Genomic DNA, 13,574 nt, shown 5'->3' with positions numbered 1-13,574 from the left:
GGGTAAAATAACAGTAAAACCAGTGGCGGATTAACGTATGGGAGGAGTGGGTGGCCGCCAGGTGCCCCGCCGGTTTGGAGGGGCTTGTCAGTCGGACATCCTGTGAAATGTTCGGGTTCCTACAGGACCAAACTACCATTCCGCTTAGGGCCTTCTGGGAGCTTTATTCGCCTCTGAATAGAACGCCTCATAATGATTCCATCCTTTGGTTTTCGTTTTTGATTTTTCATTCCATTCTAATATTCTCTCACTCTTCTTGGCTTCTTGGATTTGATAAACGGTCTTGTCGTCACATATACCACCGGATCGAGCCATCCATTCTAATACAAACTATTGAATTATTTTAACTTCCCCACATGCGGATTTTCATTTATAACCATTATTTTTTTTTGAAAGTGATTCTCATGAAATGAATAAATTAATATTAATGTTCACAAGCATTTTCAAAAACCAATTTACATATTTAATTTCTCAACCACACGTAGAACATTCTACAAACTCAGCGTTTTACGAAAAAATAAAACACAGTTTCCATATTTATTGTATCAATAGCTCCTTCAAATCCGCCTCAAAACATAATGCCGCAACAGATTTCAAGGAACACATCACAACATGCTGAATTGTTTGATTTTGTCAATTTATGTTCTTTCGTGTGTAGTTTGCCTGCCCATTGCGCTGCTTGCCAAACCGCCTATCACAAAGCTCACTTAGCTCCAGGGAAACACTTCTTCGAACAATGCATCCTTTACCACTTCGTTGGCAATCTTGGTGAACAGTTTGGCCAAATTCTCCTCAATGCCGCTCTTCACCTCGTCCAGCAGTACGTCCGGATTTTCGTTGATCGCCTGATTGCCGATCATCTCCAGCGTGGGATCACCGTTGAACAAATTCTTCAGATAGAACCGTGCTTTGCCGAACTTCACGCGCAGATTGATCGGATTGAACCGGAAGTATTCCTCCCCGTCGACCATTTCCGTGTAGAACGTTAGCTTTAGGCTTACCTTCGTGTCGGCTGTAGAGTGAGATGAATCAGAAAGATAATGATGGTGAATATATGCGGAATGCTAAATGAAGTGGTGAGAAATTGAAGTTACTTACTCAAATTCACCTGCAGGTCACCATCACCGTTAATTTGCAGCACCAAAATGCTCATCTTGAGGGAGTACTTCGAATTGACCTGCAGCTTCGGCAGAAGCAGAGTCGCATTAATCTGACGATTGTCTATGTCGGTTCTTAACAACAAAAAAATGAATTTAGATAAGGGAAAATACATCATCCTAATTCGATTGATGATCAGTACTTACTTCAACTTCTTCACAATGAATCCCGTCTTCTCGTGTGTAGCTCCGCTAATGCGGAAGTTGGTAAAGTTAGCTTTAAAGTTCTCACCCCGCTCAATCTTCAAACGGTCGATCTTGATTGGTTCCAGGGAGGTGATGGTAAAGTTTTCGCCGAAATCTCCCGTCGCCAACCGTGGCCGCAGCTCGTTCACCACATCGATAATGCATTGGTTTAGGTCGGTGGCGTTACGGGGACAGGCACGCAGAACGGAAGCTAAAAAACGAAAAAATGCCGTCGTAGAGGAAGACGTGATTGATAATTCGAAACTTCGTAATGGAGTTTTATTTAAAGGTGTTGAATATTTATAACTTCACATCCGCACTAAGTGTTGGATTCGTTTGGTGTTAATCATGTTCATTTTCTAACTTAATCGTCCATCCATTACTTCCTACTGCAGCACCAATCTTAATAGTTCAATAAACATTGATTAATCTTATTAAGGTTTCATCCCTTCACCGTTAGCGCTACCACTAGTAATCCCACCAAATGCCTGTGCCAGCTAATTGTTCTTCCAAACGGCTGAGAACTTGTAAAACGGCGGCAACACAATAGTGCAACTCCGATTCACTCCAATTTCCGATTGTTTATCCAACATTTAACAACACCTGCTTGTCGGTTGTAAAGGGCACGTTCGCAATGGCCATCACCACGCTACACACGAAACACAGTACGCGTTATATAACACAAATTTCCGCATGTTCGTTTTTTGCGCTTTTTTTCCCCTCAATTTTTATCCTCAATTAACACGTGCTGGAAGGATACGTACGAAAAACGGCACCACTGTAATTGACTGCCAGCAAAACAGCGCCGATGGCTAGAATCACCGACTGGGTGATACGATTACTCCACGCAGGATACATCTTGGAACCACCAAAGTCAGCCTAAGCCTTCAATGTACAAATCTAATATATCAAGGGATGCCACAGACAGGTCACTTCAGAATACAAAACCACACTAGGGAGTTGATCGCACCAGAACTTGTCCGTCACGCGCACTCCGACCGAGTGTTGCGCATCGTTCTCGCGTTCTCATCATTTTATAGACACACACTCAAACATACGCACGCACTCTGTAAAGACTTACTTAATTCCACCGCTTTGCCCCTTTTATCCGCACCTCCCACCAAAAAAGGTTTGTTGTTCGCCGTGTGCCCCGAAACATAGTCATAATTCGCAGTGAATCACCAAAAAGCGAGCTCTACCAGAAGTGGATAGAATTCGGGTGCTTTGCCGCAAAGTTCTGACGCTTCAAAACCGTACGAAAGGGAACGCTGTTCTTGTGGAGAGACGTTGTGGTAGAACAAAAAATAAACTATTCTTTAAAAAAAAACGGCACCCGTCTGCTTCATCTTCGTTCAGTCATTATCACTTGGCGCTTGAGTGGCTGGAGCACATAAACAGACTTAGCTCCATCGCCTCCGGAATAGCAATTAGCGTGTTGGAATGAAAGTGATCCTTTCAGGAAGATCTATCTTAAGTAAGCGGTTCACGGCAGGAAACAAAAACATCAAACTTTAATGCAGCTGTTTTAATTTACATCCACGATTGGAAATTCCAATGCTTGATGGAACTGAAATTTAATTTAAACTAGTGTTATTGTTTTAAAAAAACAGCTTTGAAATTGTACTTCTTATGTAATATCACCCAGTTGATGTGATTACCAACCATCACCCGTTGATAAAACATGATACATCTCACATTAAAACCGCAAGTTTTCTACTTTGTACTGTGGCGAAGATACTCTTCAAGTCGTTACGAAAAGAAACGCTAAATTTAGAACATTATATTAACAAGAAAAAATTCACCACACCAAGATGAGATGCGCTCAGTTCCTGGTGACAGCATTGTTTGACGAACAAATTAGCTAAAGGCACTTGCGTCGGAACAGTTTTACGATCGGTACCGAAAGAAATGAAAACTACTACAAAACAAACCAAGATAAAATCTCACGTACAGCGAAATGTCTTTCTCTAGCGAGCGAGGCAATATTTAGACAAGGTTTATTTAATTTCCTCCTTATTTTTTCAGAATCCTCGTGCCTTCAGCAGCTACTGGCATGGGACGCGCAACGTTGAACAATAAAAGATCACACCTTCGCACGAACTGTTTACATCCGTGGTACATTGTTTTATTGGCATTGTATTCGTATCGTGTAAAAGAAATTCTACGAAAGTGAAGATCGCACTGCTGAGCCACAGTTGCAAATTATTGCATCGAGAAAAGTACGCACCAGATGATTCTCTTAGGGCTGTTTTCTGTTTGCAATAAACTGCAAAAGCTTGCGGCTGTGGTAACGAACGCAGATCGGCCGTTTCCGGGCATCAATCAAGAAATAAAAGAACCTTTAGCTTCTGACGTACGAGTGACGCTACTTCCAAACTATAGTTCCGTGTAGTCACCAGCAGTGCAGCGCCTTTTGGAAAAATCGCATCGTTAAGCAGTGTTGTTTTCTGCTTGCCAAGCTAAATTAATCCAATGCGATGTACGGTTGCGGAAAAAGGAAACAAAACGACACATACATATATGCACGCAGGCGTGCGTGCGTACGTATATGTGTTCACCGATAGGTCGGGAAATCACCTTCATTCACCTTGAACTTGACTGATTTTTGGTTCAAACTTGTTCGCGACAAGCGGAAAATAAGCACAAGCAGCGAGATTGCACGAAAGACTTCAATGCCACCGGAGCGAACGAACGCTTGCTCGGTTTTTATTTTTGTTGTTGCGTTTGCCTTTTTCCCCTTTGTCTGGACTGGGAATTCATAACGGAATGCAAGTGTTTGAATTCATCTAGATCACAACAAGTTTACAGCATAATCAGTGAGAATTCCCCACGCTGGTGACAGGTGACGAACCGACCGGCAGCAACAAAGCCGTCCGGGGATCGTCTGGTTCATTTCGCATTGCAGATTATCTCCCGCGCGAAGCGGATTGGATTGTACTTTACAAGTTTCGCCTGATTTAAACCTGTTTCAGGACAATTGACAGATGGACAAGCTGGTTGACAAATAGGATCAGTGTTGAGGGAATTTTTTTTCATGTTAGCCATGTGTGGCTGATTTTTTGTCCCATCGTTTTAGATGTTTTATCACACTCATGTGATGCGATGTGATTATTAAGTACATTTACTTATCGTACCTGTGAACTAGTTTTTACGGTGTGCTTCATTAACAATAAAAAAAGACATCTAAAAAAGATAATTCCTTTTTTTTGGGGGTTGTTAGAGACAAACATTTTCCTTACGTCAGGCGGTGGCGACGTGCTTCAGCGAAGCCGTTAGCATTGAGTTATGTCTTCCTGTGAATGAGGATGATGTACGTGTGTATGTGTCCGTCTATTTTTTTTATACGCAACGGTCACTTGCAAAACATCACGCATAACCTGTACCTGTAACTTGTTAATGTTTTCAAAAGCTTCATTAAGCAAAAATTTACAATAAACAATGATTGCGAGAAGATAATGAAAGATTAAAACAAATAATAAAACAATCGAATTTTTAATTCTTCTAGGAACTAGTTTTACATCGATTCAATATTGAGCGAAACATCGATCGAATTGACGTACCAATTAGGTGAGGGGTTTTTATCGAACCAGGAACTACCACCATTAGTGGCTAACCACCGTGTGAAAACTAGGGTCAAGATCATGATCAGAACCTCGTTCGCCTACTCTCACTCTTTGAGAATAGTAAACACACACACACGCTCCTTCCCAAATCATTTAAGCCACTGGAACAAACCATCCCTCCCTCCATCTTACCCTCGACAACCCTACTCTTCACGAATCGCGAATAACAATGATGATGCAGCGGGCAATGATGCTAATGTTTGGTTAGTAAATGCAAAAATGATCTACCCAAGCTTTACGTGTGCGCCGCCTCCGAGTAATCACGAGTGCACCAAATCATGCTTGGGAAGGCTTGTTAAGGGTGGAGTTTAAACATAGTATTGTATGGATGCTACCGTTCGCCTTCGCACTGATAATATCCATTCACGATGCTTCTCCCGTTGCGGTTTGTTATTTGCTGCCGTTCTTGATGAGCCAACCGGCCAACCTTTCATGATCGACCACAAATTGAACATTTTTATTACCGAACCCCAACCCCCGCTGTGAGAGTGAAGGAAGTGTACAGGTTGGGCACAGCTAGAAAGCGGTAGGCACGATTAGCGCGAGCATCAGTATCATGATCTAGCGGATAAGAAATTATCCTCATTAATCTGTGTGACGGATCGGGAATGTAATTGAGCTGGCATTAAGTTACCCGTGTCCGTGTGGGGACAAGTCTGACCGACTATTTAGCAGTCATGGGTGGAGAATATTGTCACAGAATTGAGCTGAGAAAACAACAAACGAATTACAAACTTGCTACATGATGATTGTATGCATGTATCATGCCTATAATGCTTGGTGCCGTGACCAGGATCCAATATTCTCATAAGGTAGACAAACGTATCAATTCTGTCTTTCGTGTCTTTTGTGTCTCAGCAAAATGGTTCCTTCATCCGAATTGAAATATTATTTTAAACATTTTATTATATTTCTTCACCATATTGAAGTTTGCTTGTATAACAGTAATTAAGCGATAGAACGATCGATCACAAATCACCTTACGATATGATTTACGGCGATCACTTCCTTTGTAATTAATGTCCAGTGATAAACTGTACAATAATAATCAGCATCAATTGTTTCATCAAACAAAACCGGTCTAACTGGGTCAAAAGGTTAGTAAGAAATAAGGTAGACCAACGATAGAAGCGCATCAGAACTCGAACATCCCAATCAAAGATCCTGTGTAAATGACGTAATACTACACTTCCACGTTCGGATAGATTAACACGATTTAACCTTTGATCATTTATCAAATCATTAATGAATCTCTTCTCCATGTAACAGGCGTAACGAGTGTTAAATTAAATGTTAATAAAATTGTCACCTCATGCTACGATTATTGCTACACTACGTACCAATGCCAATGCCCACCACCGCTCGGTACGATACTTACGCAAACCGGCACCAACGAGACTGATCATGGCCCCGACAGTGACCAGAATGTAGACCACTGTCAGCAGCCGATCCACCATGCCCTTGCTGTGCGTTGTCGCCGCTCTCATTCCGATACCTTCCGATGGTGGTCTCCGTATTCGAACCTCGGTAAGATTCGCCGGTGTTTGGTGACGAGTCGGTACCGGTGAAGCAGCCGGTTTGAACTTGGCCTGCCAGTCGCACGCACACACACACAATACGTCAAGGACGGCCAGAGACCGACCGACGACAGAGGGCCGAAGTAAGCTAAGTTGCTCTTCGGAAAAAGATGTTTGCTACACACTTGCACTTGCGGGTCGCTTGCGGCTGCTACTAATCGGTTGGAAAGCAGAGAGCAAAGCACTTGCAGGGAACCGGATTTTAGAACAGCACTGGTGAAGTTCTGATCAGCTACTAACGCCGACGTACCGGTTCACTAGTCTATTTATCTATATTGTACTGCCGCCGGTGGTTTGCACAGGTGATGATTGGTCCGAAAACAGGGGAAGAACGGGTAAGCGGCTAGTGGATCCGAGGAAGCTAACCACACAAAATGCGTTGCGTGCAACGTAATCATTCCATTTCAAGATTCCATCCATTAGGGAGGAAAAATGAAGAACCCCAATCAGGGGTTCAGTTAAGGACTTGGCACGACTTGAAGACCGTTTCGCACACGAACACACGCTCGTGAGCGCGTCAAGGAGCTGTCTGTCGTCCTTCGCACAACTAGTCAACAGTGCACGTAGGTTGTGGATCCTTTCCCCTAAACCCCACCATTCGACAGTGCGTCAGCAATCAGTGAACGATTAGGTCATGTTTAATTGCATTCTTTACATTGTTTGCACACCCGATTCCCATCCTAAATGCGGTTAATCCTATAGGATAGGATGGTGCTATTATTAATTTTTTTTTTCGTTTTTGCCGGATTTTAAGAGAATTCGACTCACAGCTAAACAATGCATATTTTATGCCGCAAAGGGGACCGCGTAGTGAATTATAGTTTGTCGAATCCACCCACCCTGTCTGTACATGATCTGCTCCGCTTCATTAGCTTTGGATGGATGATGGAGACGCATAGGCAGTTCATTAATGAAATATACCCTGTTGTAGAGTGTAGCCGAGGAAGGAAGGCATGAGTACCTGTGCATGATGTATATCATGCGTCAAAAAGGCACTATCTACAGTGCCAGCACGTGCCACGGATGGATCACGCACAATCTCGCTTGTTCGATCAGTTAAGTTTGTTCCCCACCTCCATCGGTTTTTGGGATTGAGAGGAATGGTGTGTAATTATGCGTACTTGGATTTTTAACATCCGGTTTAGCGGAAGAATTGTGTGAGTGTATGCAAAGAAGAAGATGTTACGTATGAAAGAAATAGGCAATTGTTGGGAAGATAAGTTCTGAACGCGTACTCTGCACGAGAGTGTGTCGGTATGTGAGCGAGAATGGACAGTAAGCTTCTTTTGCTACTCGTCTTGGGTCATGTCAATGACAAGCATGACGCTTCAGAACCGTAGCGAGGAAATTGAGGTCTGTGACTTAGATGTTTGATTGTTCTAGATTTGCCGCGTATAATTATTAATCGTGATCTTCTCTTTGGCGTTAAGTGCAATTGAGTTGAAATTAATTATAACTACACAAAAAAAAACGCAAACAGTCTATTGCTGTACAAACGGTTACTCTTCCACAGTCAAAGTCTACACCTTTGCTTCACGATGGTACCGAACTGACGTTACAATATTGTTCTGGAATGAAATAATGATAGATACGGGAAATATTCGGACGTAATTCTGCATCAACGCTACACTGGGGATGGTAATCTAAGCGCTTTCGATTGTAGGAAAATGTAAAATTTATTTTCCGTTTTCTTCTTCCTCCTCGATTCTCTATTGCATATTTTGTATTGCGTGTGTATGTTGTGTTTTCTCCTACGTTGATGGGAGACTCCTATACTTAAAAATGGGAGGAAAGAAAATTGAGAAACATTTCATTTCTCTCGCATTCAGCTTGTTTCTAACGCACTTACGAGCTAGCGCAACAAAAACTAATAAACTCTTGGCCATTAATCTGTCTCTGCGTGTGTTTGAGAATACCGGAAGTAACGCGGTAGCGGAATCCTCAAGATCGACTTCCTTATCTCCTATTTGTCGGTTTTGTGTGTGTGTGTGTGTTTTTTTTTTAATTTTTGTTGTGCACAAACAATCAAGAGTAAGGAATGAATCGAAATTAAGATGGCTTCCGCCGAAAAAGGCGCACGGGAGAAAAAAAAAATCAAAACATTACATAAGGTCGAGCCCGAACACATGGTACAAGGCTATACTAATTTAACTAACTAGTCCACGAACAACATATTACATCGGGGTAAGATAGTAGTGGGTAGTACGTACGGAAATAAAACGCGAATGCATTAGTAACACATAGTACACGAAACATCAACCGTACGGTTTTTACGTTATATAGTGACCTTTTTTTTTACTTCTTTTTCACAAAAATATACAATTTTAGGACGCCGGTGTCTCATTCAAGATAAAAGAGACAGAAAATACTCCTAGCATCGAGACATTATTCTCAAGGAAACATCTTACAAGCGCGCAGGCAATAAGTAGCGTGCGACCGAAATCACAAAACGGCAGTGTGTTACTGTTTTTTTCTTCTTCTCTGCTTTTATACTATCTTCTTTGTTCAGTTTTGCGTTAAACAGCAAACCCGATTAAACTGTACTACGGAAGGAGAGAAGCTATTATCACTGGAAATGGAAATATGTATGTAAAATTACATCGCCTTTTCTATGCAAATAAAAAACAACACAGTCTTTTCACTGATTTATGTAAGTTTGGTTGGGAATGAGTTCCACAACCGTTGCTGCTGCTACTGTTACTGTCCTCTTCTTCAAGGCACTGTTTTGATTTCGTTGTGTTTTGTAGAACATACTGCGCGTTTGTTTTCCGTTGCCATATGCTCTTAATTATGTTTTTTTTTTAGTTGTTTGCTTTGTTAGAAACATTACACTTACTGTTAGTATTTCTTACTGTGGTACAATAAGGTTTATGGAAGGTGAAAAATACGTTGTGTTGGAAATGAAAACGATGAATGCGAAAAAAGAAATAGAAAAGTTATAAATTATCTTACAACTATTGCCCTTTGTTGACAATGTTGGTAGATAATCAATCAAACTTATTGAAAGAAGACCATTAATTCATACACATTTATCTTAAACGATGCAAACGATTAAATAACATCACTAAACGAACGACCGAGCGAACGAATAGAATTGTACATTTCATTCGAAGCTAACGAACTAATAAATATAGATTCTATTGAAAGAGAAAAAATAGATTAAAATACTAGAAAATATAGAACCTATGCAGGAATCCTTATAGAATAAAGATGACAAGATAATGAACATAGGAAGAACATTAAGGAAATAATAATGGTAAGAATATATAGCAACATGATTGGAAGTATTACGACCTTCGCCAGACCATCCTTGGATGGTACCGGGCTTGAAAGCCATACTATATAGTTAGAAACTAATCAACCAACGTTATATCTCCAGGATATAAAAATCTATCCAATACATTAAAAGTGCCCACGCGTACATTCCGCACCCGCTGCGTACGTAACGTATTGGCGGATGCATTTTACCGTACGGTGGGCAGTTTCCACCTTCGCTGATCGTCCTTAGATCGGAGGTGGTCCCTTCATGTACCGTAACTGAGGCGTAAAACTCATCGAGTACGTGTTGAGCGCATCGCAGCAGTGTGGTTCGAAAAAGCAGGCCGCACACATCACCAATACCAGGGCCAGCTGGACGGGTACGGCGATCTTGGTAATGCGCCATACCCAGCGGTTCTGCGACAGCTTCATCTTGGTCGTCTGAACGATTCCCAGTTGGGCAGATTTCTGCATTGCCAGCAGTTGCTCCCGCTGTAATTCTTCCTGGGTGTGGTGTTGATGCTGCTGGTACAACAACTGCTCGTCGTCTTCGTTTTCCGTTGCCTCGGCGGATGTGTTTGACTGGCTGCGGCTCTGTGTACCATTTCGATGCTTTTTGCTGTGTTTTAAAGAGATAGTAAAGATTAGTCTAGGTATACTTAAGAAAGAAAAAAAAGTATGAAAACCTACCGTGAAGGTGATTTCTTGTTCTTGTTTTTCACTGACACGCTATTATTGTTATTTCCATCGGCAGAGTCCCGTCCTGGGGAACGCTCCTTAAGCTGCTGCAGCTGTAGCTGTTGCTCATGGTGGTTCTTCTCGTTCATGATGATTTTACGACACGTGCTCTGCAGCGAGCGCAAATCGTGTTCCGCCATTTCGAGACGCTTCGTTATAGTCTGCATTGCGTCACTGCCGGGCGCGAGCGCTACTTCCAGCTGCTTCACTAGTCGCTTAAGGGCGTTCAATCGTCGCTCACGCTCCGATAGACTGCCATCAGACATGCCACCACCATCGGAAATACCACTATCAGACAGAGAACCATTAGACGAGAGCTTAACACTCGCCGGCAGAACCGGAGCCAATAGCTGCAGGTTCTCCTGGGGCGACTCTTGCTGCTGGTTTTGAAACTGTCCACACTCGTTGATAGCACCGTTCTGTTGATCCTGAAAAAGCGGATCCACCTTCTCCGAGAGTGCCTTCACCACCTCCTTGACACTGTTCACGATTTCCTCGGTAGTACCGCCACCACTCTGGAGGGCACCTTCAATGCCTTGAAGTTTTCCACGATCCCGATCCAGAATGTTGCGAAAATCGCTTAAGCCATCCTCCAACTGCTTCCAGGTCATCATGGAGGTGGTAAGATTTTCGATCCGGTTTCTTAGCCTACAAGGCGAAGGAAAAGATAGGAATTGTTAGCTAAATGGAATCTTCCCCTAGCGCAAGTGGGAGTTGGTTAAAAAAACCTACCGCACTTCAGCCTCATCCCAGGTACTGTACAGGGTGGTAATACCATACTTCAGCTCACGATTGACCGACGTATCCAGACGTATATCGTTCAGGCAATCGTAGCATTCACCACAGTGGCCACCAATGCAGCGTTCAAAGTTCTTGTCCCGCTCCAGCTCCTCCAACCGCGTGTCAACGGACGGGTCCAACAATTCCTTCCGTTGCTGCTCCTGGTTCGACACCCAGTTGTGTACGGTTGCGTTCAGCGTGAGCATTTTTGGCCGTTGGTTCTGCAGAACTTTGTGCTCATTCTGGAAGGGAAGTATATTTGACGAAGAAGACAAAAAAAAACACACAAAAGTTAGGAAACATTTAAAGAGACTCAACCAAGGGCATGTCAACAAATGGGCTAGCGACTCTACAATTCACACTTTAGGGTGATTATGTTGCGCGTCGTTTTCGTGAAGCCGCACTGAACACTTTCATAACCTCCAAATTTAGTTCCTCATTCCGCTTGGATACGCATGAACACACAATGCACGCCACCAACGTCACAACCCTTTAATGTTTGTAGATCTATGCGTGAGAGAGCGCAAACCTTTGACGAGTTTTGTAGTCTTCAACGAACATGCCGTCAACGGTGGTTTTATCGTGCGAAGATCATCTTATCTATAGCTAACACGCACCAGTAATGATCGTCATACTCTCGCAACACGAAATATTTTAAAATGAAACAGTACACGTGCAGCTCCACGTGGTAGAGCGTCCACACACACACACAAACACACAATATAGCGTTACGACATCGGTGAAGATCGTTGGCCGGACGGTGTTTACGATACGGTATTTTTTAATTACTTGCACAGAGTAATTGGCACCATCACTTTAACGCCCCACCTTACTGACATTGCATTCGATCATTCTTTATTTTGATACCATTAGTGTCTGGTGCACTCACTTGCTAGATGGTTTGTAACTAACTGCTACCGATCACGTACACCGGTTGCGCTTGCGCGGTAACGAGCGGCTCTGTTTGTAATTCACTTTCTACCGAGCGTGCCGACATGGTTAATTACTCCTTAACGAATTGCGCGTGATTTTTTACTGAACTGCGCTGAACTGAAATGGACACGCTTCTCACCTTCAATTGATCGATCGCCAGCTGGATGTGCGACTCGGAACAGATGTTGAACGTCTTGCTACCCAGCTCTTCCAGTACATCCTTCAGGGCACGTATGTCATCCAGGAACTGATTGCTGATCACACGTCGCTCGCTCCAGTTGAGCAGTCCTTCCCAGCAGACGATTGTATCTGTAATTAAGGCACAGAGCCGAATCCTCTATTAGTATCATCTTGCTGGAACAAAGGGCGACATATGCTGAGTGCAATTGCTAGAAGTTACTGATATACCGTTTAGTTTATCAGTCTGCACCGCTCGGTGGGACTTGTGTCTGATCGTTACCACACGCGACATCGCACACGCAAAATTGTTACAGTCCGACGTGGTTCGACTTATTGATGAATATGTCAACAAGCGGTAAACACTCCTCAGCGCATTTACCGAGCGTCCACCTCGTCTAAACCACCAAAGTTCGTCATCATGATCATCATAGCGCGTCGCATAACACCAAACCACAACAGACACAGATTCGAATTTCCTCTCGCGTAATCGATGCTTCCTGCTGACATTAAAAATCACTTCCAATTGGCAATCTGTGTAACGCTATCTCCACTGCCGCGGAGTTTATGTTTCTAGTTTCCCATCCAAACGCCACACACTCACGAATAGCACCTCACCGTCCTACACTAGTGCACCGGTGTGACTACTCAGCGAAGTACTAGCGTGCAAGCTCGTACCCCACCGGCTGCTCACACACGGTTATATGGCGCTACGGTTCGACCCTAGACGACCCCTTCGCAACGATACGACTCGCATACATTCGACTCCAGTAGGTCCCCGCTCACTCACTTCGCGCGTTGCAGCTCAGTCGCTCTTTATGTCGACTTTGCTCCAAAAAAAAACTTGACACAAACCACACACTACACCCCGTACGTGCCATTATCAGCTTACAGCTGCCAGACAGAGTTGGTTTACCACCGTTGGCCCTACGCTGTTCCACCAATCCACCTTCAGCGAACACTTGAGTTTCATCTTCTGCCTGCTGTATCTTTCTCACTTTTGTGCCGATTTCGAGGCAATCCAGTGTCTAACAAATTTGGTGCGGATGGAATCTAAATGAGTTTTCCATCAGCAACAGCATCCAGAAGTGGAGGTAACGTTTACGGCCCTAACGGTTGGTTGGGGGATGGCTGGTTTTTAAACT

At 43.3% G+C, this 13,574-nt stretch overlaps 2 protein-coding genes across 3 annotated transcripts in view; both read right to left on the bottom strand.

The window, feature by feature from the left end:
• Nucleotides 1-505: 505 nt before the first annotated feature.
• On the bottom strand, nt 506-6,795 carry LOC125763562 (uncharacterized). 2 transcript variants are annotated; one of them, XM_049426865.1, is made up of 4 exons: nt 6,345-6,795; nt 1,305-1,554; nt 1,099-1,232; nt 506-1,012 (listed from the first exon to the last, which is right to left on the bottom strand). In XM_049426865.1, the coding sequence occupies exons 1-4, from the start codon at nt 6,451-6,453 to the stop codon at nt 708-710; spliced, it is 798 nt and encodes a 265-aa protein (XP_049282822.1). In that variant the 5' UTR covers nt 6,454-6,795; the 3' UTR covers nt 506-707. The 2 variants fall into 2 exon arrangements, with proteins under 2 accessions (XP_049282822.1, XP_049282823.1); XM_049426866.1 differs by lacking the exon at nt 6,345-6,795 and adding an exon at nt 2,108-2,359.
• A 2,059-nt stretch (nt 6,796-8,854) lies between these two features.
• Nucleotides 8,855-13,574, bottom strand: part of LOC125763352 (klarsicht protein) — a 161,759-nt gene continuing 157,039 nt past the window's right edge. The window contains exons 13-16 of the mRNA XM_049426408.1: nt 12,392-12,561; nt 11,272-11,561; nt 10,492-11,187; nt 8,855-10,420 (exon numbers count right to left, since the gene is read on the bottom strand). Of these exons, the coding sequence (XP_049282365.1) occupies nt 10,048-10,420; nt 10,492-11,187; nt 11,272-11,561; nt 12,392-12,561 (1,529 nt within the window). The 3' untranslated portion in view covers nt 8,855-10,047. The remainder of the gene's footprint in view (nt 10,421-10,491; nt 11,188-11,271; nt 11,562-12,391; nt 12,562-13,574) is intronic.

This window comes from Anopheles funestus, chromosome 2RL, assembly GCF_943734845.2.
Source record: "Anopheles funestus chromosome 2RL, idAnoFuneDA-416_04, whole genome shotgun sequence".
Classification (NCBI taxonomy): Eukaryota; Metazoa; Arthropoda; class Insecta; order Diptera; family Culicidae; genus Anopheles; species Anopheles funestus.
The sequence above is the reverse complement of the archived record's forward strand: the minus strand, read 5'-3'. Positions and strand labels throughout refer to the sequence as shown.